General features: G+C 34.9%; 2 protein-coding genes across 3 annotated transcripts in view; one reads left to right on the top strand and one right to left on the bottom strand.

Moving 5' to 3' along the window:
* The window catches only part of galnt9 (polypeptide N-acetylgalactosaminyltransferase 9), a 107,897-nt gene that overhangs the window by 13,675 nt on the left and 70,572 nt on the right, over positions 1 to 23,650 (bottom strand). For both annotated transcript variants that reach the window (XM_082170310.1, XM_082170311.1), the window contains exons 6-7: positions 18,022 to 18,139; positions 879 to 1,064 (exon numbers count right to left, since the gene is read on the bottom strand). In XM_082170310.1, coding sequence (XP_082026436.1) covers positions 879 to 1,064; positions 18,022 to 18,139 — 304 coding nt within the window. The remainder of the gene's footprint in view (positions 1 to 878; positions 1,065 to 18,021; positions 18,140 to 23,650) is intronic.
* Positions 21,855 to 23,303, top strand: LOC309498244 (uncharacterized protein). The gene is made up of 7 exons (XM_082168808.1): positions 21,855 to 21,865; positions 22,155 to 22,217; positions 22,317 to 22,354; positions 22,432 to 22,479; positions 22,555 to 22,705; positions 22,793 to 22,903; positions 23,125 to 23,303. The coding sequence occupies exons 5-7, from the start codon at positions 22,618 to 22,620 to the stop codon at positions 23,235 to 23,237; spliced, it is 312 nt and encodes a 103-aa protein (XP_082024934.1). The 5' UTR covers positions 21,855 to 21,865; positions 22,155 to 22,217; positions 22,317 to 22,354; positions 22,432 to 22,479; positions 22,555 to 22,617; the 3' UTR covers positions 23,238 to 23,303.

Here is a 23,650-nt window from a genome sequence, read left to right as displayed (position 1 = left end):
TGGCGCCGGCCAATACGACTGTCATGTTTATAAAGTGTTTTCAGTCATCAGTCACACTGAGGCGTTCCCCTAGCGCTTTGACGCAGTGCGAGTTCCCTTTCAAAATGGAACTACAGTTGCATTTGCTGTACGTCGCTGCTTTGCATCTGTAAATCTGTAACAGGCCTAAATTCTGTATTGACTATGATAAGTGTTTTATAAATAAACATCACTATCATTGAGCACTGAAGACCATTTACAAGCTTAGTGAGGGCACTTTTGTAATAGACAGGAATGCACCATGTGGAATTGAACACTACTGCATTATGAATAACTATTAATAATGTATACTTGGCTATTATGAACTTGCTTTCCATTTTAAAATTGTCTGATATAACTGTTAAGAGGTGAAGTATCTCATTACATTTATTGACCAAGACCAATCCTGAAACACTTCAATGCAATTAAACCTTTTAATAACTTAAGTGCTGGCTCTGGATGAATTATCTTTTCAATACAGTTTTTCATATCAGGAAGAAAAATGGCCTGTGTTTACAAATCATAATTAAACCAATTAAATGTATATTTTATGAATTTAATGCTGGAAATTGCAAAGTACAAGAGTGCCCTTAATAAAAAACTTAAATTGACATACAGCTTATGTATTTGCAGCATGAAACCTGTAGCATTTGTAACTGTGCGTTAAGGACGACATTAAAACTGACTCTGACAAGCAGCCAAACTTAATCTACAATCTTGTTCTGTGCCTTGCGCAGAAGACACGCAAGTAAATTAATCAGGACAAAATTAATCACAGCAATCATTTTCCATTAACCATTGGCTGCCTAGACTCAAACAAATTAGGTTGGGTGAGGGTGATTACTAAAACGTTCACTCACATTCATGGGGATATTCCAGGCCATGTAGACGTGGGACTTAAACTCATCCATCCAGACCTCTGCTGCCCGCAACGCATTTCTCTTGGCATAGTAGTCGATGTCATTGTTGTACGGTTTCTTTGTACGTTCAATGTGCGCCACTCTGGCACATGGAAGAACCTCCATACTGCCGCCACACTGCCACACCTGCGATAGAGAGAGTAAAACAAATTTAAAACTATTTTTCTTTTTCTTAATATTGTGTGAACAAAAGTTTCAAGCATGTGCAAAACTGATGCTAAGATTCCTATCATTGATTCATAAAGGTAGTTACACAGGCACTCAAAAGTGTGGAATAATTAAGAATGATTAGCCTAAATGTTTTTGAAAGAAAACTTTTGAAAGAAGGCTGCTTTTATTTGATGAAAAATACAGTAAAACCAGAAATGAATGTGAAATATTATTACAATTTGAAATAACTTACTTGTATTTGAATATATTTTAAAATATAATTTATTTTTGCCATAGCATGCTGAATTTTCAGCAGCCAGTTTTACATGATTCTTCAGAACATGCTAATTTGGAGCTCAAGAAACATTTCTTATTATTATCAGTGTTGTGCTGCCTTATATTTGTGTGGAAACATGTAAGATAAAAAAAAGCGAATATAATAATTTTCAGTAATCATAGTTTCAACAAAAATATTAAGCAGCAAAAGCTGTTTTCAACATTGATAATAATAAGAACCAATAATAATAATACTGACTGATAATAACTGAGCACTAAATCAACATATTAGAATGATTTCTGAAGAATCATGTGACACTGAAAACTGGAGTAATGATGCTGAAAATACAGCTTTGTTTTATTCCACAGGAATAAATTACATCGTAAAATATATTCACATAGAAAAACAAGTTATTTTAAATGGTAATATTATTTCACAATATACCTGTTTTGACTTTCTGAGAAGACCAGTCCAGATTGTGACAGTGAGCATATAGCCATAACAAATGATGTGCAATTTACAGCAAATTAAAAAAGTTAAATGTATTGCCATCTAAACATTCTCGTCCAAACATCATATTGTTGCAAAAATGATCTGCTTTTTATTTGAGACGCCTACTTGCCCAATGAGGTTTGCCCCCTTCATAATAGAAAGTGTGTGAGCTTGCTTGATACAGCAATTAAGTGTTAAGGGCCATTAGTTCGTGCTGAGATGAGAGAAACAGGGGATGATAAATGAATGTGTGGAAGAACAAGAGCAAATATGTTCTTCCCCTGAGACCACCAGTCACACTAATATGCTGACTCTGTCTGCCTCCACATCATAGAAATATATTAAAAAACAGGCAGTAAATGCACACTCTAAAAAGTAATACACTATTACCACAACTTATACAAATGCATGGTTGGAACTTAAAAATTCTAATTTACTGATTTAATTAAACTTTTTAAGTTGCAAACAGTTTTTAAGTTCTGTTGACATATTGTTGATCATTACATAAACTTAATATTGTGCATTTAAACACTAATTTCTTTTTTTTTTTTTTTATTAAGTTGTAGTAACTTAAAGACCCCCCTGTGGTGACAATCCAGCTTTTAATGTTGTTTATACTATGTGGTGTTTTTAATATGCTTTAAGACAAACCATGTGGAAATTCATAAGTCAACACCATGAGTATTTTCTCAGATCTCTGAGCTGGTGTGAGTGAGTGGAGACGGGGCTAATTTGCATATTCATAGAAATGTGTATACTAAATCAGGCAAGGGTGTAGAGTTACATTCAAGCTATTTTAAGGCATGAAGATTTTCTTCAAGGAAAAAAACGTTTAATATGTAATTTTGGTGATCAAAGATGAGTTTTAAGTGATAAAATTATCGACTGCAGGGGGACTTTAATGAAATTTGTCTTGATAACTTTGGAAATTGGGCCATTATAAACCAGAGCCAAGCTGCTTCTTCAGTGATGACAGGGGCACAAGAAAGTTCAAGGAAACGTTGCTGAAACTGCTTTTCTGTTCATAGATACAGAAGGTCTGCTGACCTGAGAGGCCGGCTTCTTACAAACGAACATATGTAGATTAATAATTGGCTATTAACATTACAGTACTGGTTATGGCATCCTTGTGCTTTAAAACAGAAATATGTTAAACAACAATAGCAGCTCTACTAGACTTGAAAAGACCACACATTCTACACTTTTTAGCACTTGGTCAAAGGCTTTTGCACCAAAAACAGTGAAAGTTTAAAATAAAAATGTTCTACCCTCATTATGGCCATTAGAATCAATCATGAAGTTTTTCCTGAAAAGTCTATGAGTTCTATATGTAGGCTAAATGACCTCTGTTATGATATATGCTACCGTTCAAAAGTTTGGGGTCAGTAAGAAGAAATGAATACTTTTTTTCTAGTAAGGATACATTAAATGTAGCAAAAGTGACAGTAAAGATATGCACTATTACAAAACATTCAAATAAATGCAAATCTTTTGAACATTCTAATCATCAAAGAATCCTGAAAAAAGTATGGCTTTCACAAAAATATTAAGCAGCACAACTGTTTTCAGCATTGATAATGATAATGATAATAATAATAATAACAATAAAAAAAATTCTTGAGGACCAAATTCATCATATTAGAATGATTTCTGGAGTGATGGCACTTTCAATTATTTAAGGAATAAATTACATTTTAAATTTATTAAAATAGTTATTTTAAATTGTAATAATATTTTACAATATTACAGTGTTTACAGTATTTTTGATCAAATAAATGCAGTCGTGAGCATAAGAGACTTCTTTCAAAATCATTAAAAAACCTTACCACCCCCAAACTTTTGAACGGTAGTTTACAAGCCCACTTCCTTCATTTAAGAGTCCTCTAAATGGACAAACATCTATAATATAAATGAAAAATCTATAGAACTAGAACTAATTGAAGAGAAAATGAATGAAATCAATATGTTTGATTAAAAGAAGTTAGACAAATAAAGGGAGAACAACATACTGTACATGCACAAATACACAGAAATAATGAAAAACAAGCAACACTAGAACCAATCAAGTGAGAAAATAGGAAACTGTGATGGAAAAAAACCCAAACAAAACCAAATTAGGAGTAAATCAGTTAAATAATATAATGCATCTTATTTTTTTTTTCTGAAATTTTTTGTTTTGAACTGTATTTGCATCTTTGGTGACTTTACGATTGAGAAATACTATAGTAGAAGTGCACTACATCTCTTCTGCACTCCTTCGCTTTGAGAGCTTGCGGTCCTCTGTCTTCCACTAACCGTGACATTAATGGAACTAGCTATGCATTCACTGACTTTCATTAGCAGTGGAAATACTTTCAACTTCAGCACCACTGATCCATAGTGCAACCTTGGTGTACAAAATCAATCTCAGTAGTAGAATCCTGTTATGTTCTTACTGCCAGATGACACATGCTGTAGGTCTAACTTTTTCCTGCTCTCTCTCTAAAATGAATACTCCATTGTATGCTTTGTTCAAGCTCAATAAAAGCCTACTTTCAGTCACGGAACAGACAAAAGACAACAAATTAACTTGTTAGCCCTCACTGTTTGGATTGGAGTTGTGTAAAGAGACTGCCCATTCTCTGAGAAGGAAGTCGAATGACCTACATTACAATTCTAAGATAAAAACCATCAAAATAGGAGTTAGCATTAAGGTTATCTATATGCTAATGCACTTCTAAATGTTGACAAAATTCAATTTTAATTTTCATTGAACCCAAAAAATAAAAAATGAATAACTTGTTTGGAGAGGCATATTAATTTTTGTCAAATAAGATGCTCTTAGAATGAGAATGTTGCATTCCCTTTAAATAAAGACTACCTTCTGAATCAGAACATCAAATCATGGTTTGCCTGTTGTCTTTACGGCTTTCGTCTGTTGTCAAGCTTTAAATGTCCCACTGCAACTTCAATAGGAAATACATTAATACATTAAAGAGGCCACATTATGCCCCTTTACAAAGTCTTGATTTTGTTTTTAGGGTTTAGATTTTCATGCTTGAATGTTTAAAAAACATTATTATAAAAAATGTTTTAACACATTTTACATTATTGCAGCACCTCTCTTTCCAGTCTGTCGGAAACGCTCTGGGGTGCGTTTCCCGTACAACGATGTAACTCTGCTTAACTACCATAGTACCGACGATGCATTGTTGAAGAAATTAACTAGCTAGTCACGACTGTTTCCCAAAACTGTATATGTTGCAAATTAGACATTCAACCACGTTGGTTAATGATGTCACGCATGTGGTGGAGTAATAACTTCTTTTAATTAATCTGTTTGAGATCGAATTAATGCTAGATGTTATGTGATAAATTACAGACATGGCATCTGAGGACTATTTCTCATTTTTCTCAGTTATTTTGCTTTATTTCCAGATTCAATCATAGGCTCGTTCTTACATACTAGAGCACGTTCGCACATGCGCAGTCTTCAAAAACGTCGCTTTAAATCTCTTGACAAACTAAAAGACGTAAATGGCATTTGTATGTATTCTAAATAAAAGATATAGATTGTACTGAATGTTAGCTTGCTGATTTGGCTCAAGATGAGGATTTATTGAGTCCACATGGCATGCAAACAAGTAACTATGCTTCTAACCACAGCTCGAGATCTGTTGTTCCAACCACACAACTTTGCGATGCTGTTTGCGAATGTTCGTTAGAACTATGGTTTCGGGAAACACTGACTCGTTGAACTATGTTGATAATGACAGAACTTGCGACCATAGTTGGCTAACGATGCTTTTGGGAAACGCACCCCTGATTAGTTCCAGTCTCTATGAAGCCTCTTCTTATGAAAAGCATAAGAAGCTTTTTTTATTTTTTATTATTATTATTATTTTCTTTTTTGCATTTTAACAAGAAAATCATTTACATACAAGAGTACATATAACCATACATGTCAGGTGGTCAACTGCTTCTAGCATGTTTGGGAAATGTCACGCCCCTTACCATAACCACGAGTTTCAACACACTAACGCAACTCAACCAGGCCTCGTCCCTTTTTCTGCATATACCTTGGCCAGGATTTATTTAAATGAAATATTGTGATGTGATCATTCTCGGAAGAAAACTCAAGAATACAATTGAGGCGTTTCAGGGAGTTCAGAAACAGTGCTTACTGATATAGAGAATAACTCCCTTTGGAGTTGTCTTTGTAACTTTGCAGACCTTTTTTCATGCTCAAACAGCAACATTACACACTAAAGGAAGTAGAAATTTAAAAATATTTAAATATTTAAAGAAAACACACAGATGCATATGCCACACGTTTTGTTAGCAAGGCATTTTTTATCAAATATTTAATATTCAGCTCTGCATAAGTAAGTGTTTAAAGAGAGTCGATGCAATGCATTTCAGTGGTTTCTTTCATATCCAGCTATAACCTCTGTTTTTTATGCTTGCTTCTGAATGACAGGGTATCACTGAATAAATAATAGCATTTATGTAAGATGTCCTCAATAAAAATGGTCTCTTTTACTGTTTAGATTTGACCTTCTTTTCTTACAAGCGGGAGTGATTTGGTATGATTGAAGGGACGGTAGGTCAGTGGCATGCAGGTCACGTTCCTGCACGTCTTCCTGCAGAGCTCCTTAGTAAAACAAATCAGACTCTCTTTGGACTCAGGAGCCATGTTGATGAAATGATGATTGTTGAACAGCACTGACAGAAACACATTTACCTCATGCCGAGAGGGAGGGATTGTCATTACTGAGTTCCACTTTTTTTTTTTTCTTTTTTTTTTTTTTTGCCGTAATTAAGCGGTCTGGAGAAGAGGCATCAAGGTCAAAAAACACATGCAGAACAAGATGGTGGCAGTACAACAGTAAGGAGCTAAAGCCAGGAAGAAAATATAATAAGTATAAAAAGAATCAATTATTAAATGAACAAAAAATACAAAATAAAATCAACACAAAATAAAAATTGCTGTAAATATTGCACGTAATTTTAACCACCAAACTCAGTGTTATGACAATATATGTTACATTAGTGTTCAAAAGTTTAGGGTTGGTAAGATATTTTTTTATGTTTTGGAAAGAAGTATTTTAAGGCTGGATTTATTTGATTAAAATACAGTAACAACTGTAATATTTTGAAATATTATTAGAAGTTAAAATAACTGTTGTAATATATTGTAAAATGTAATTTATTCCTGTATTGGCAAAGCAGAATTTTCAGCATCATTACTCCAGTCTTCAGTGTCACATGATCCTTCAGAAATCATTCTAATATGCTGATTTGGCTGTCAAGAAACATTTCTTATTATTATTATCAGTTGAAAACTTCTTTGTTAAATAGAAAGTTCAAAAGAACAGCATTTTATTTAATATAGCATTTTTTTGGTTACTGTCACTTTTTACTGTTTACTGTTACTGTCACTGTCACAATTTAATGCACCCTTGCTGGATAAAAGTATTAAAAAGTATGACCCCCAAACTTTTGAGTTGAGTGTACTTGAAAGCTGTATTTGAGGGGAAAGCACTACACAGGGAGAATGTTTTCTGTATTTCTTGTTTACAAACCATCTGCAATCCAGTTTAATCAGGCATTTCCAAAAAACCTACAGCTATCAGAACCAACCCCTGAAGATTGGCAATTGTGGTGAGCAAAATGCGTTCAGCCCAGATTTTGTGGGTGCGTTTGCAGTTACATGATTTGCATAATTCCTTTAGTGAACTGTGTGCTAAAACAATTCAAAAAGCACAAGCAAAATAATGGTGCTATCAGCTAGTGCAATTCATTAACTCCTCCCTCTAACTCTTTATCAACCACGTCTGGACAGTGTTTGAGTGATGTATTTTCAGTTGTTTTAAAAAAAACGTTACATCATCTTATCCTCTGAGACACATCCCAACCCTTTGAGAAAATTCCGCTCCTCCTCTCTCGCTCCCAGAGCATTATATTCTCTGTCTCACTCTCTTTCCCATTCTTCCTATGACAGGGAACAGACAAAGCTTTGCCATATATTATTTTAATCACGTTAATTATATCAGACGGTTTTATGTGATGTATGGTTCAGATCAAGCACTGGCTAATTTAATTGGACCCTCTTGCCAGCCTGTGCTTTCTGTTTCAATGATCAGCCGCTATTGATGATCATTACAATGATAAAAATAGCAATAAGAGGCCATGACTTAATGCTGTCAGACCAGTAGATAGATAAAAGTGCCACGGTAATTCAAACTGAGATTTCAAAAAGCTACTAAAAATGATTTTGACATCAAGGGCCCTATTTTAACAATCTAAGCGCATGGTCTAAAGCGCACAGCACAAGTGCACTTGCTTTTCCGAATCCACTTTTGCTAGTTTAACGACGGGAAAAATGGTGGGTCTATAAGCGCATATTACTAACGTGCTCTTTAAATAACAAAACAACTAATTGCGCCATTGACTTTAGGCCACTTTTCAGTTGGTCAATGACGCAGTCTATTTCAGTTGCCTCAAAATAGCAATGCGCCAACAATGCGCCAGAACACACCTTGTTTTCAGGACAGCACGCCCATGGGCGCACAAATGAGTGCAAGTGCATTTGCTATTCAAACAACGTGGTGCAGATCGTGAAAATGATAACTGCGTCGGGCTGAAACTAGCAAAAAACACTTGCGTCATGCCTGGCGCTGCATTGCGCCAGTTGTATGATAGGGCTCCATGTCTCATTACCCCAAAAAGGTTTCCCTGTAAAAATTCTGCTGCCTAAGGTTAAGGTGAACAGCACACAAAAAAATTTACTAAACTGACCATACTTTCAGCCAAAATACCACAGTAAATACAATTATTACAGTAAAACTGTGGGAACTTGGTATTGGAAATCAGTGTCAACCAAAAAGGAAACCTGAAAGAGTCCCATAATCATTTACTATGATTTTACTTTAAGATAACCATAGCAACTGTGGTATTTTGGCAGAAACAGAAGCTAGTCAGCATAAACCAACATATTTGTTAATTGAAATAAAGCTGAAATAAAACAAAATAAGGTCCAGTTTCACAGACAGGGCTTAGATTAAGCAATTATTAGGCCTTAGTTCAATTAGGATGTTTAAGTAGCTTTTAATGAAATGCTACAAAATAATTACTGGTTTGCATCTTAAAACAAAACAATGACACTGACATATTTTAAGATATGGCAGTGCAAGTTGTTTTCAGTTAAAACAGCTCAATAATTTTAGTCTGGGACTAGGCTTAAAGTAATAGTTCACTTCAAAATGAAGATTCTGTCATCGTTTACTCACCCTCAAGTTGTTTCAAACCTGTATGAATTTCTTTCTCTCTGCTGAACACAAAATAAGATACTGTATTTTGAAGAATGTCGGTAACCAAACAGTTGATGTACCCCATTGACTTCCATAATATTTTTATCCTACTATGGAAGTCAGTGGGGTCCATCAACTGTTTGGTAAACGACATTCTTAAAAATATCTTCTATTGTGTTCAGCAGAAGAAAGAAATTCATACAGGTTTTGAAACAACTTGAGGGGTGAGTAAATGATGACAGAAGTGAACTATTACTTTAAGCAACCAGGGGTATAAATACTAAATTAAAAACTTAAACGTTGCCTTAGAAACTCACTGAACTAATAAAAATGACTGTAGCACATAACAAAATGACTTAAACTTAAACTAAACTTAAATAAAAACATAAATATAAAGATAAAATCTAATTCAAAATATGCATAAATACTATACTGGTATAAAATAACACGTATAAATATGCATGCCATTAAACAACACCCAAATTAAACTTTTTGAGCTTATACTTGGACAGGAAGGATAAATCTGGCTAGACGTGTTGGCTACTGGAGTATGAAAGAGAAGCCTTGAGCCTGAAAGCATATGTCCACTGTGAGCAACTCGAATTGGATAATCGACTTTTCTATTGTGCCCTTTGGGGACATTATAAAAAAAAAAAAAAAAAAAAAAAAATCCTTTTAAGATTCCAATTACATATTCATTTTCCCTCCCAGGACAGGATGAGATGCATTGGCTGCATTTCTGCTAGTGAGCTTTACTAAATGAATTATCATTTCCCCCTCAGTCGTCGCTAACTGTGTTTGCCGAGGATCTTTAAACTGTTTGAATTGAGTTGCATAGTAATAGTTTTTGCCAAGACATGAAGAAGATAAACATGACATAAGGAAATAGGATTGGATGATGGCACGAACTTATCATAATGTCACATAAAAAAGAAGAATTTACACTCTGGCATTCAAATATGACTTAATCCTTTGATGTAAATGAAGGTTTATGGTTCCTGTTCAAGGCTGATACAGTAAATGTTTGCTCCAATTCACATTACATGTCTAAGCCACTAGTGAAGGTGGTGTGCAGTGGAGTTCTTGGAGCGTAGCAGGAAAAACAATCTTCTCAGGCAGAGCATGTGATGATATATAATGCAGTGATGTTTGAAGGTTAATGTAAAGTTTAAGCTCAGGGATGTTAGATATCATAAATCAAGGCTTGGCTTTAACTGTCAAACAAATGCAAGCACGCTAAGACCCAATATTCTGAATAAGGGGTTGCTAACTATCTGGGGACAAGGACCCCCCACCATGACGATCCCCTTGTGAGGGACCTTCTTTATAATATATACAGGCAGCTGTACAATTTCATGTATGACCCATTTGAGCTGTGAGAGAGAAAAAAAAAAACTGGGGGAAATTTTTTTGCAAAATAAAATAATTGACTGTAAATAACCTATGTCAGTTATGAAGCCAAAACAAATTATTAAAATGCTATCTAGAAATGATTCACTTTGTACTAAGTTAACATCTGTTTTTCTACCCACTAGAGGTTCAATTGCATTCAGATTTATTTGTGCAGAGCTTTTCCTCATTGCTAAGCAGTTTTCAGAGAACATTAGCCTTCATTTCCCATGTGAGCAAGATAAAGGCAAAAATAGCAGGGAGAAACTCTGCAGAAAGATACAAGAACAAACTTTTACGTTTTTCTGTCGCAATAGAGAATAGACAAATCTATGTGGAGATTTGTTTTTTATTTCTTATTATTATTTCTGTCGAAAACTATGGTGGTCAGTAGAATTAAATGATCGCTATTAATCTCACAACTCTACAGTTCTTCAGAAAGCACATATATATTTAATTAAAACTGCCACTAGGGGCACTATAGACCTTATTCAGAGCAGCGCCATGACAGGTATGAAAGCGAGGATGTGAGGAATAGACTTTCCGTGTTTTCCATGGCATCCGCTGTAAAAACCTGTATTAAGCTCCTAGATCACTGAATAATTTCCACAGCTCATGTTGTCTGGAATTTTTGGTCTACTGAAACTTTTTTTTTTTGTCATACCAGAGCAACAGTTTGGAGAAAATCTTTCTGAGCTACAGTTGATGCTCTCATAGCTAGCTACCTGAATAATAAAATATATTTTGTAATACACACCGTGGCATACACATCTGTTAAAAATGCGGGACATAAAATAAAGAAATTAATACTTTTATTCAGCAAGGACAGATTCAATTGATTAAAAATGACAGTAAAGACATTTATAGTTACAAAAGGTTTCTATTTAAAATAAATGCTGTTTTTGACATATTAGAATGATTTCCTGAAGGATCATGTGACACTGAAGACTGCAGTAATGATGCTTTTGAACGGTTATTTGAAGGTTCCTCAATTGATATTTACCACCACAGTATCAGAAGTAGCAAAGTTAAGTATTCATGATATTCTATGTCTATCAATATTCTCTATGTTTAAAGTATATGTGCATTTGTAGCATATGATTAAAATATGACGATATAAGTCTGTGAACAGTTGCACCAGTTCTAGAAGAAACTATTTAAAATTCAACTCATGCCATCTTTTCTTTGCTTTACAAGCTCTTACTCTAAATTCTGAAGTTCTTGACATTTGCTCTTTTCCTTTTATATGTGTTTGATAAGCTGTAGTCTTTTCCCTCCCGGTGCCAGCTGCTAGAGTACTCAGGCCGCCCCAGCTGAGAGCGCCAAGCTGAGAGAAAGCCACCATGAAAAGAAGAACAGCCATCCATTCCTTCCATTTTACAAATTGTCAAAACTTGGCGCCTCAACTGAAGCACAAAATTACTAGCTCTCTTGGTACAGGTGTACACTGATGAGCAAGTACAACACGGAGGGAGAATATACCCACGCACACACACACGTAGACACTTCGCATCCCCGGAGAACCAGTCCTCTGAAACTGCATGATCTGTGGGATGTATCAAAAACCTCATACGAGCCATAACGGAGCCAAGCACCCCCAAAGAGCACCAGCATATCTCATCTCCTTTCTCTTCACTAAACACAGAACAGGGGAGGTCAAATGAGTTCGCAGATCTGAAGGGTGAACTAAGCCTAATGGAAATTATAAAGCTCAATTTTGCCTCAGAGGAGAAAATAAATTCAGATTGTACAGTGAGGGAAACATTGGAACAAACAACTCCTTGGCTCAGCTCCTTACGAGATTTCTGTGCCATATTATTAGTTTTGTCAGCTGTCAAGCAATATATTCATTATAAGACTTATAAGACAAATTTAATACAAATTAGGCTATGAGGCAAGGAAAATTGACATCTTCACCCTTTTTTTTAAACATCTTTTCTTTTTCTTATTTTAAAGATTTTAAAAGCATATTGCGTAGTTGTGCTTGGAGTCAATTTTTATTTGTGATAACGCAATGCAACATGCCAAATTGTGCGGACATAACTTTTTGTCCAGCAAAAAGCATTCACAAAACATAAAAAAGAATGATAATAAAAAAAATTTATAAAAGATAATACAATAGAAATATGATAATAAGAAAATAAAAAATAAAATAAAAAAGTAAATATGGATGTGTATACGAAAATATTATGGTAAAGAAACTTAAGTAACTGAGATAAAACTGAACATTTTTGCTGCTCTACTTTAATGGCAATCATCTTTAAAATGTATATGGTGTTAAACTTTTTTTAGTGAGGAAAAAATACTGTAGACTTCTATGTAAACCTTCATGTAAAATGAGCAGCCACTCTTACTAATGTTTTTATAGTTCACTGTCAAGTCCAATACAGTTTGCAAGTTAAATTCAATGATGTGAATGAATTTCTCAATACTTAGGTCACTCTTCACACAGTGAACACAACAGCTTTCTATGCGAACAAAATTGTGTATCATTTATCATTGCTTTGTCACAAAATGCATCCAACGACTATTTATTTACATTTTTTAAACTGTTTTCTCACTTAGACAGCCACCACCACCACCAAAAAAATAAATAAAAATAAAAATAAATCAATGTACCTACAGGCCAATTTTCACGTTTACATACTCTTTTCAAAACTGTTAAACTTAAGTTCAAACCTAACATGATTCAAAACCAAATAAGGCATCAATTTGCAATATTTCTACAGTAATACCATATTGAAATAAAATACAAAATAAAATAAAAATGTCAGGAAAAAGTATTTGCTCATGATTGACCCTTTTAAAACAAATCAGACTACATTCCAGTTATGATGAGTTATTTGTCGTCCAGCTGGTTATATCAGATCGGTTGTGATATTACCTTGAAATGTCTAGGATTCTTAAAGAGTTCTGATATTGTAAACATTTCAGAGTCTGCTGATCTTTTTATATATAATACACACAGACGGGGGAATGTGCTCCTAAAGAAAGCTTTCTGTCTCCGTGTCTCAGCCAGTTTTCAAAATTCCCCCAATAACCCAATTAAAGAGAAAAGCTGCACTGATCCATAGTCACTAGTTAGTTATGCAAATGAATTCCATCTATCTACATAAAGCAACGAGAGAAAGACTCTCAGAAATCGAGCAGCTTCCCATAGCGCATATCAACAGGACAAAATATATGCCTTTGAGTCCATTAAAGCTGCATTCGATTGACCAAAGGGCAAACCAATTGTGAATGTACAATACAACCTCAAGCGAAGATGCTGCTCAGAAAAATTTAAAAGCTTTACAATTCCCCAACATGATCCAAAGGTCATCTTCCTTCTCTCTCTTCACTGGTTTGTTTTATATTTGCCTTACAGCATACGTATGTGTGTGTGTGGGTGTGAAGTGAAGCAACCACAGATGGAAAAGACCTGCTCGCCTCTGTTCATAATGAAAAAATTGCTCCCTTTTGGAAGGTTTGAAGCAAGGACAAAAGTCACTGGAGGTCTGACTTGCTGCTTTAGCCTCTGTTCAGGTTATGTTTTACATGCGATTCTACATGAAATCCATCTCATTACGTCCTTTGAATCATTAAAAAAGGTTCTGCAGAATTGGCTCTGTATCTGAGCAACAGAGTCTCGCCGAATTTGTTCGCCATTAGTTTCATCAGACCTGAATAAAGCAGGAAAAAAGACAGCAGAAAATTGTGAAATCTATATAAATCTTTTAAAATATATCTCCATCTATTGCCATAGTTCATTTTTTAAATCATTGACAATACTGAAGAAGACAAAACAACAAAAAAGTGATATTTCAGTTATATATAAACAAATTAATTTTGACAGCCCTAATGTTTATATATCACACTATAATACAACATTTCACTACAGCATTTTGTGCCGCATTGCATCTTCACACACTGTCAGTTCAGTAGTGTCACTCAAATAACTGTATCTGCTAAGTGCATACATGTAAATTAAAGGCACAAAGTCCAAAAATGTACAGTTGGTAAAGAAAGTAAACAAATTTGTTGATAATCCTCATAAATACCACTCAACGGATCCCTGTGAGTCCCCTTTCCCCAGCATATGAACTCCTACTTGCATTGGTAAAAGAGCTAAATGTCAATTCAGGATAAGATTTAACTGATATACACTAAAATGCAATTACTTTGGGCTGCAAGTGTCAATTCAGCTCTTTCTGAGCCACTTTAAAGCAGTTTTAATTTCCCTTGTGGGCATTTGGTACACTTCACACAAATTAAACTCCCATCATACCGCTGCACATATTTCCTAATGTTTTTTAGTCTTCATATTACCTATTTAATCAGTGCCAATTTCTCTACAATGTCTTCTCTTCGACTCCCCACCTCTGAATCTCTTTAAGAAGTGAACTGAGGTTGTCTGTTTGGTGTGGCATAAGGTTAATTATTGAATATGTTGCTGTCAGTCAAACGTTATTCCTCTTGAATGAGCTGCATCAGCTTCGGAGGATTAATCAGAGGCTGAGAAGGATCACGTTCCATCACTGTGTTCGGCATCAGTAAGCATTTGGTTTATTTCAAAGCTGGGACGCATTTGCAAAACTGGCTATTCTCTCATTTTTTTCTGTTACAATAAACCTTCTGCAGCATGTAAGGAACAAATGGAATTCACATTGTCTGCTGGGCTGTCCCAAATTTTAGGGACACATGCAGATCACATGCTTACGGTAAAATAGGATAGAGTGGGATAAGCCTGTGCCACTTTTTGCTGTGAGCAAGTAAGACATGCTGCTGCTGTACAAAATATCCTTTATGAATTACCCGTTGCTGATCTATACAGGTGGAGCTGGGGAAGGTGGAGGTTTTATGATGCGCGCTGCAGCTTTTACAGAAAATGCTAACCAAGTATTTGAAGGTTGAGCAGCGAGCTCATTGGCTACTGATACGGTAGGAACCAATCATCTGTGCCCTATAGAGAATGATGTGATTGCAAGCAGATTAAGTTAAGGACCTATTAGCCTGCACTATCTAGAGTTTCATGACAGAACATTGTATTTTTGGCTAAACTATCTGTCTTTGTTGTCTTTAAGCCCACTAGACCTGGGGATTTCAAACTGGGGTCAGAAATCTTTTTATTAAAATGTATTTTACAGTTTTTCTCAGTCGCTTTGGTGCATTTCTCACATCACTATTTACATTTTCACAACAGTTAGTTCCAACTCCACAACATTTAGTCATTTGTGCACATCATAGTAGCAGTTTCTCATTCCTTTCAACAAATTGCAAATGCTTTTGGACATGCATAAATTGCTTTCATACAACTCTCTGCTGTTTTATAACATTATCATTTGCTTATGTCATGTCAGTCAAAATTAACTATACTTGTGAATGCTGAATAGTCATTCCATATAAAACTAATAGTCCTCATTTCATTGCTTGAGTCATTACATACAAAAATGTTGAACTAGTTGTCAAATTCTGTCAAGCAAAAAAAAAAAAAAAATTTAAATCTTTTTTTATTTTTTTTATTTTTTTTTTATGTCTCCTAAATTGAAAAAATTCTCTCAGGTGAATTTCAGCTTTCAGACAGAGAGGAACGTCTGGATGTGCATGAATGATTACAGTACTATGTATGTTGTATGTTCAGTTCCAATATGTACTGCAATATTGTTTCCAGTTGTGCACAGCTCTACCCAAAGGGAGTTTATGTTTGTTGTAAATAAGGGTGTATTTTTTCTTTTGCACAATGCTGTGAACAAATTAAAATAGCAAAGAGCATATGCAGTAAAAATGTGAAACATACATATTCAGTGTCTTGTTCTCAGTTACCTCACTAAATACAGTAATGTTTAACTTTACTGTATTTTTCAAATGGCTGTGCAAATAGTATATAGTGCTGTCTTGAGCATTAGTGTCACCAAGATCTGACTTTTTTGCATTGGAAAACATCTACAGAGTAAACTGTCATAATGAAAACATGACAAAGCCATTTGACTATCTTGTTCATAAACAATGGTATCAGGACGTTTCATCTTGATGACACTGACACTTTCATTGACATGAATACTTGCTTTTGAGGAATGAGCTATCCATTTTGAGCAAGTGACATGCTTTTGCAGGTTATCAACTATGTTTTGCAGTTTGTACTAATTGTTTTGAGAACTGCTTTAACTGTTGTGCAAATGTAAATAGTGATGTGAGAAATGCAACAAAGTGACTGAGAAAAACTGTAATAGTAAAAAATAAATATAATATAAAATAAAATAAAAAATTTACAGAAACTTCTCAAAAGTGGCCCATAAAATATTCATAAATGTGTGAACAACTTACAATAAAAAAAAAAAAAAAATCAAGTCTTATTTTGCTGCTTAAATCAGCCAGGATATGTCTGACCAAACTCAATACTTTATAATTTATAGTACAAAAAGCAAACAAATATGTCTTTAAAACCAAGTATCGGCACATAAGCAGCTACGCAAAATATCAGAACATGTGCACTAGTCTCCAGACTATTGGGGTGCAAATAGTCACTGTGCAATTTCAATCAATACCAATCAATTGAAAATAACGGAAAAACAATGCCTCTGACCTTTCAGCAACACTGTTGATGCTGATTTTGGTATTTTGAGACTGACAACTGTATGTAAGAGAAAGTACAACATGACAGGAAACTACTTACAAAGAAATCCACAAGTGACTCAGTCTGCTATTGTATCAACTGTCACTGAGACTTAACAAACAGACAATTTAAACCACCTTCAATTAGACATTTCAAACAATACTATTCGTCTCTATAGTTCAATCTATCTTCAGGCTGAAAATACTTTACTGTCAACCAACACTGGTACTGAATCTTTAAAACGAATTAAAGGATTTTTATCCAAATTATGCAAATCTTCCAAGGATATTCGACACCCTACAGAAAGAACAGTTTCTGAATTTAAACAAGTTCAATTCTCCACAGGCTCACAGACCATGTGGGCCATGAAATTTCTCTCAGGGCTGCAGCTGCAGGAATCTACTTTCTTTGTACTCTACTGCCTTTAAAGCATTTGAGTCTGTGTAATTTGGCACTGAGTACTTTCATTTCCTGTAGGCAATGCATTTACTCCTTGATGGAGTGGGGAATCTGCATGCTTACCCCCAAAACAGTCTCTAGTATGACGCCTTGGACATGAAAGCATGAAGAAATGTAATTAAACTTATGTCAATTGCTCAAGCTTTGTAGATAGACTTAATTATATTGTCACCTGTGAATTAACAGAAAGGGTGAGCAGATTCATGAATTGTAATTTCTGAGAGAGTCTCATATATGAGACCCTCTCAGAAATTACAATTCATGAATCTGCTCAATGAATTCCAATTACGAGAATACACTGGTCTGTGAATGTCTCAAAAGAACAAAATTAACAAGGCAGACACTTCTTTGTCTCTACTGCCATTCTTTGCTTATTTAAGGCAAATAATAACATTAGTGCACAAATATGGCTTTGGTCAGGACCTCACTTACCCTCATACCAAGCTCAATGTTCTCTCCTCCATAGACCTCCATGCCTGGGTCAAGCAGTCCGATTTCTCCAAAATACTCGCGATCCACAACAAAGGAACAGCCAATCATTGCAGGTGTCCTGTTTAAAAGACACAAAACATGTACATGAGCAGTGCATTCCTATTTATTCATTCAGACAGGCATATAGAACGATTCATGGATAAATAGAATGATGGATTGATAAATTAATGACAGACCAATCGATATGCTGATAGATAGATAGATAGATAGATAGATAGATAGATAGATAGATAGATAGATAGATAGATAGATAGATAGATAGATAGATAGATAGATAGATAGATAGATACTTAGTAGCTGACTCTGAACATGGCTATGAATTAATAGCTCTTAGAGAGAGAAGTCGACTGGAAATCATTTACGAATCAGAGGTTGCAGAATCTGCCCTCTCTCAGAGCATGAAGAATTTCTGTTGAGTGGGAGTGAGATGAGCCAGAAGTCATATGTAAATTAGAAACTGTGTGTGTTTAAACAGAAATACACACCACTGAGAGACTGTGTGGTGAGAGTAATCGTGCATACAGTAGAGAAGTGTTTATTTGTTTTTGTAAGTAGGTCTCTTTCTTTCCACTCTCCCTATATTCCCACTTGGTTTCGTTCTCCTCAGCGTCCAATATTAAAACAACTCCACATATGGCAGATTGCTGAGAAGGAAGTTATTCCTACATTTCCAGGTCAGAGATATACTGAACTTCTTTTAAAGAGTTTTGAATTAAAAGTAAATGTCATTCTTTGACAAGATTCTGATAGAAATGACCCTCAGAAATGCCAATGATTTAGGTGTTCAAATAATAATAGTAAATTAGATTCTTTTATATAATTAATGCCAGCAACGCTATGGTTCTGTATCCTATTTCCAGGCAAATGCCAAGTTCACACAGCAACAGAATACGGTTGTCAGTCCTGTATTTGAGTCCTTAATACGGTTATGTTCACACAGAGTTCACTTTGTACGGACGTGACAACCACATTCTACATAAATGAACTCACAGAGAACCGTTCTGCGCTCCTCAAATGGTTGCTAAATAAAACATTTCTATTTATTTTTGTGTTGGAGTCATACAGACACAATGTACTGAGTTTTGCAAAAGTTTGCTCAGCAAGTTTACTTTTCACTTGCATCTGTTCTAAAATTTTGCCTTTCTTACACAACCTTTGGGTCAGATCTGAGGTTTGATGCGAACACAGCAAGGGGCAAGAACGATTCTGAACTGCCTCTAAGGCTGTCAAATCTCCACAGACAAAAGATCTTTTGTGTTTCAGGAACTCAAGATGAATTTGTCATTGAATGTATTTTTAGGTTTGGTGCATTGCTGGTGGGTTGAAAGTGAATTGTTTGTTGGCTAACCACAGGTGGGCTGCTTTGAGAGGCTAATGAATGCTAGATGCACGAGCATTTCTACTGTGATCCATTATTTAGATCCATACATAAGAGTCCAAGTCTTTGTGTAAACAGTGCTGTCTTAACACAAAAGTTTTGCGAGCAGACGCAAATATTTTTAAACATATTTTGGTAACACTTTACAATAAGGTTTCATTATTTAACATTAGTTAACTACTTCAGCTAAAAATGTATCTCGGGTCCATTAAATAATCAATTCAATAAATCAATTGGTTGCACTTTATTTCAAGGTGACATAGTTACATTGTACTAACTCAAATAAGTACTGAGTATTATTAATTAACTACATGTACTTACTATAGAGTTACAGTTCGGGTTAGAGTTTGGTTTAGGTTTAGTTACTTGTAATTATGCATAATTTACTGGGTAACACTAAAATAAGGTTTCAGTAGTTAACAATAGTTTACTTTAGTAAACTACTTTAGTTACACAATACAGCATGTTTTAATAGCAAGCACAGTTTTCAGTTTACAGTGACCCCCAAAAGTATTTGGACACTTAAAAATGTCTGAACTTCAATTAGTGCTATCTCTCTCTCTCTCTCTCTCTCTCTCTCTCTCTCTCTCTCTCTCTCTCTCTCTCTCTGTCTCTCTCTCTCTCTCTTTCATAATTTATTAATACATTATTAAAATCAACAAAGATTAATAAATACTGTAATAAATGTATTGCTCATTGTTAGTTCATGTTCATTAATACATTAGCTAATGTTAACTAATGAACCCACTTGAAAACACAGATTTTCTATCAGAGGGCTCCTAGTAAATAAAATCATTGATTATTTCATTACAAATGACTTTATAAAAATATATCTTAATTTTTACATTAAATTATATTTTTTCTGTTGATCAATGCCAAAAAGCCCAATTAAGAACACTGTGATTCAATGCTCTAAAACAACAAAACATAATACAATCCATATGCACTTTTAAGCATTTTTATAAGCACTTCATGTGCAAAGCCTAGCCAAGGTGGTCTTTCTTGACAATGTTTTGTGGAATATTATAAGCATTCATGGCGTTTATCCCCATAGAGCGACTAATTGCATATTTACAGACATTTGAACTGGACTGTCCTTCATTTAACAGTAAACATGAATCATTTAAATAAACCCTGCTGCAGTGTGCTATGAGTATTGGGATCCTCAGTGCTGAATAGCCACAGGCTAGCTGAGCTGCAGTGGATACACCGAGAGCTCGAGAGAAGTAGAGCTGGAATGATTTCCAATAGCGCACCACATTGACATACTGCAGGCCTGCGGGCGGCCATTTTGAACCTGTCAATATCAGCACTTGAGAAAAGGGTCGCATGGACAATGACTGTTGCCTTTTTCTGTAATGAGATTTTGTTCAAACATTTAACTTATATTGGTACCTCAGGTCATATATGCATGATTTTTTTTTTTTTTTTGAGTAGTGAAGTACTGTAGGAATCGATCTTGAGAGATTAATCATATTAATCTAAATTCGTTTGGAAAGACTCACTAATCAAGATCCTAAAGCTGTAGCTCATCTGGTGGAGCATGGCGCTAGCAACACACGCTCCTGAATTCAATTCTCAGGGAACACACTCGCTGATAAAACATTTATACTTTGAATGCACGAATGTAGAAATGCAAAAAAAACAACAAAAAAAAAATTCAGTTTTAAAAAATTTTGTTCATAATTCATAGGTTTATTTTATTGTATTTATAATTAATCTTAGTAAGATTTTACTTTAAAAAGGTCTTGATAAGATTCTTAGTAAGATTTTAAAGTAAGATTTTACTTTAAAAAGGTCTTGATTTTGTTTTTGGTGTCTACTACAAAAGGTTTTCATGCTTGAATGTCCAAAAAACATTATTTTTCACATATTTAACATTATAGCAGCACCTCACTTCCCAGTCTGTCAGAAACGCTCTGATTAGTTCTGGTCTCTATGAAGCCCCTCCTTCTGAAAAGCATAATGTGCTCTGATTGGTCGGCTGGACGAGTGTGTTGTGATTGGTCAACTGCTTCAAGCATGTATAACCGGTTCTACTCGACCCGCTCCGAGCGGGATACGGGATACGTGGTCTCCGGCGGGCGCTCTAACAACGAGGCTAAAAACCGCAACCTCTAGAGTCAGGCGGTAGGAGATGGGTATAAACGGAGGTCGGAGCCAGCTGCAAATGGGTGGGTTAGCAGCAAGTGGGTGGAGCTTTAGCCGCAAGTGGGCTGTACAAACTTCCAGAGGATTTTGATTGGTTTATTTAGTATCACTTGTGTTGTAGTAGCTATAGGCCTATTGGTTTATGCTCCACAGTTGGTGGCGGTAATGTGTAAGTTTTGTTGCGATCCATCAGAAAACAAAGAAGAAAACCGCTTTCACATGTCAGCGTGCAGAGAAAACGAGCTGTTGTAGCTGGTATTGTCAGCTTTTTATATTTTGCTGATATTTTTTTGTCAAATTAAAAATGAATGGATAATTGTATCACTTTTTTTTTTATTCTAATCCTCTTTCAGAAGAAGAAGAATGCTCTGCACTCCCTGAAACCTATGGGAAGAAAATAACTGAACTTGCATATGAAAGTAAGAACTTTGATATGAAACAAAATACATATACTATGCTGGGTTTCAAATTATGTAACTATAATATTGTGGATAAATGGATAATTGTATCACTTTTTTTTTAAATTCTAATCCTCTTTCAGAAGAAGAAGAATGCTCTGCACTCCCTGAAACCTATGGGAAGAAAAAAACTGAACTTGCATATGAAAGTAAGAACTTTGATATGAAACAAAATACATATACTATGCTGGGTTTCAAATTATGTAACTATAATATTGGTCAGATCATTTTAAATTACTTCATTTTAGCAGACCAAACCCCAGTTGTGCCCTCTGTTTTTAGCAAGGTATGCATAATCAATTTTAATGATGATTTAAAATGTGTATCATAGAACAATTTTAATCCACTTATATTTTTCTTTAGGATGAGCTGTTAAAAGACGATGACCCTCCATCATGCTTCATCTTCAAGGTAGTTGAATAATGTTATATAATGTGCTTTTTAAAAATTTTTAACGGCCTGTGCTAACTGTTGCTATCTTTTCAGTTATCAGGAGCGTTGCTGAAGAACATACTTGAAGTTGTTCTTCAAGAAGGAGATGCTGCCTACATGCCCCTGTCATTGGCTTGCTCAAGGTTCAGGGACATAGTTGGGGATGACAATTTCAAGAATCAGGCACACTTCTTATGGCTAGAAAGTAAATATTGACATAAAAAAATAAAACGCATAACAAGAACATCATTGATAATGTTAAATGTTATGTTCATTTTTTTTTTCACCTCAGGTGTTGCATGCTGGAAAAATAAGTTGTCTCACTACAAACAGCTCTTCTGGAGGATGTACTCAATCTCCACTTGTCTGGAGTGTGGGTTTGAGTACAAATGCTGCACACCCAGTACGTTTTGTGTAAATTGGTGATGAATAAACTAGTTGTTAGTCTAAAGGAAAACTAAAAATCTAATTTACTTATGTCATCCCTTGGAGTTTAAAAGTTCTGGACATCATTCACTTGCATGGCATGGACCTACAGAGCTGAGAAATTATTCTTAATGTTTGTAAATGTTCAATGTCAACTATAAACCCTAGTTCTTATTGTGCTTCTTGTGTATCCACCAGGTTATGCTGGGAAGGGAAAGCGAGGCGAGCTCCAGGGCATTTATTCAGAAACCTTCCACCCTGGATTTTGCCGTTTTCACTGCATGCAGATCAGTTCTAATGAGCTGATATAGTGTCCTTACAAATAACAAAAAAAAAGACTAAAAATAATAAAATAAAATAAACACTTTTGCAATCAATTCTGAGTGACTTGTATATGATTTTAATCATTGAAAAAAATTATTTATCCACCCTGAGATTTAAATGTAATATATGTGTAACATGTTCAGAAGAACATTAGTCAGCTATTTAAAAAAATTATGCAGTAAAGATGGATGGTAACGTTTTTTGTTTTTTTTTACATTAGCCAAACGTTTTTCATGTATTTACACATTCACTTCACTGAGTCTAATTGCATCACATTTTAATATGTTCATTTACTTGATACTGTAGAACTGTAGAATATGTAGCTAATATTCAGAAATATGCTTGAATAAGGCCTACAGCCTGATGAATTTAAAACACCATCACTTTAAATATGGTAAAA

The sequence above is a fragment of the Leuciscus leuciscus genome (assembly GCF_965113295.1).
Source record: "Leuciscus leuciscus genome assembly, chromosome: 5".
NCBI lineage: Eukaryota > Metazoa > Chordata > Actinopteri > Cypriniformes > Leuciscidae > Leuciscus > Leuciscus leuciscus.
The sequence above is the reverse complement of the archived record's forward strand: the minus strand, read 5'-3'. Positions and strand labels throughout refer to the sequence as shown.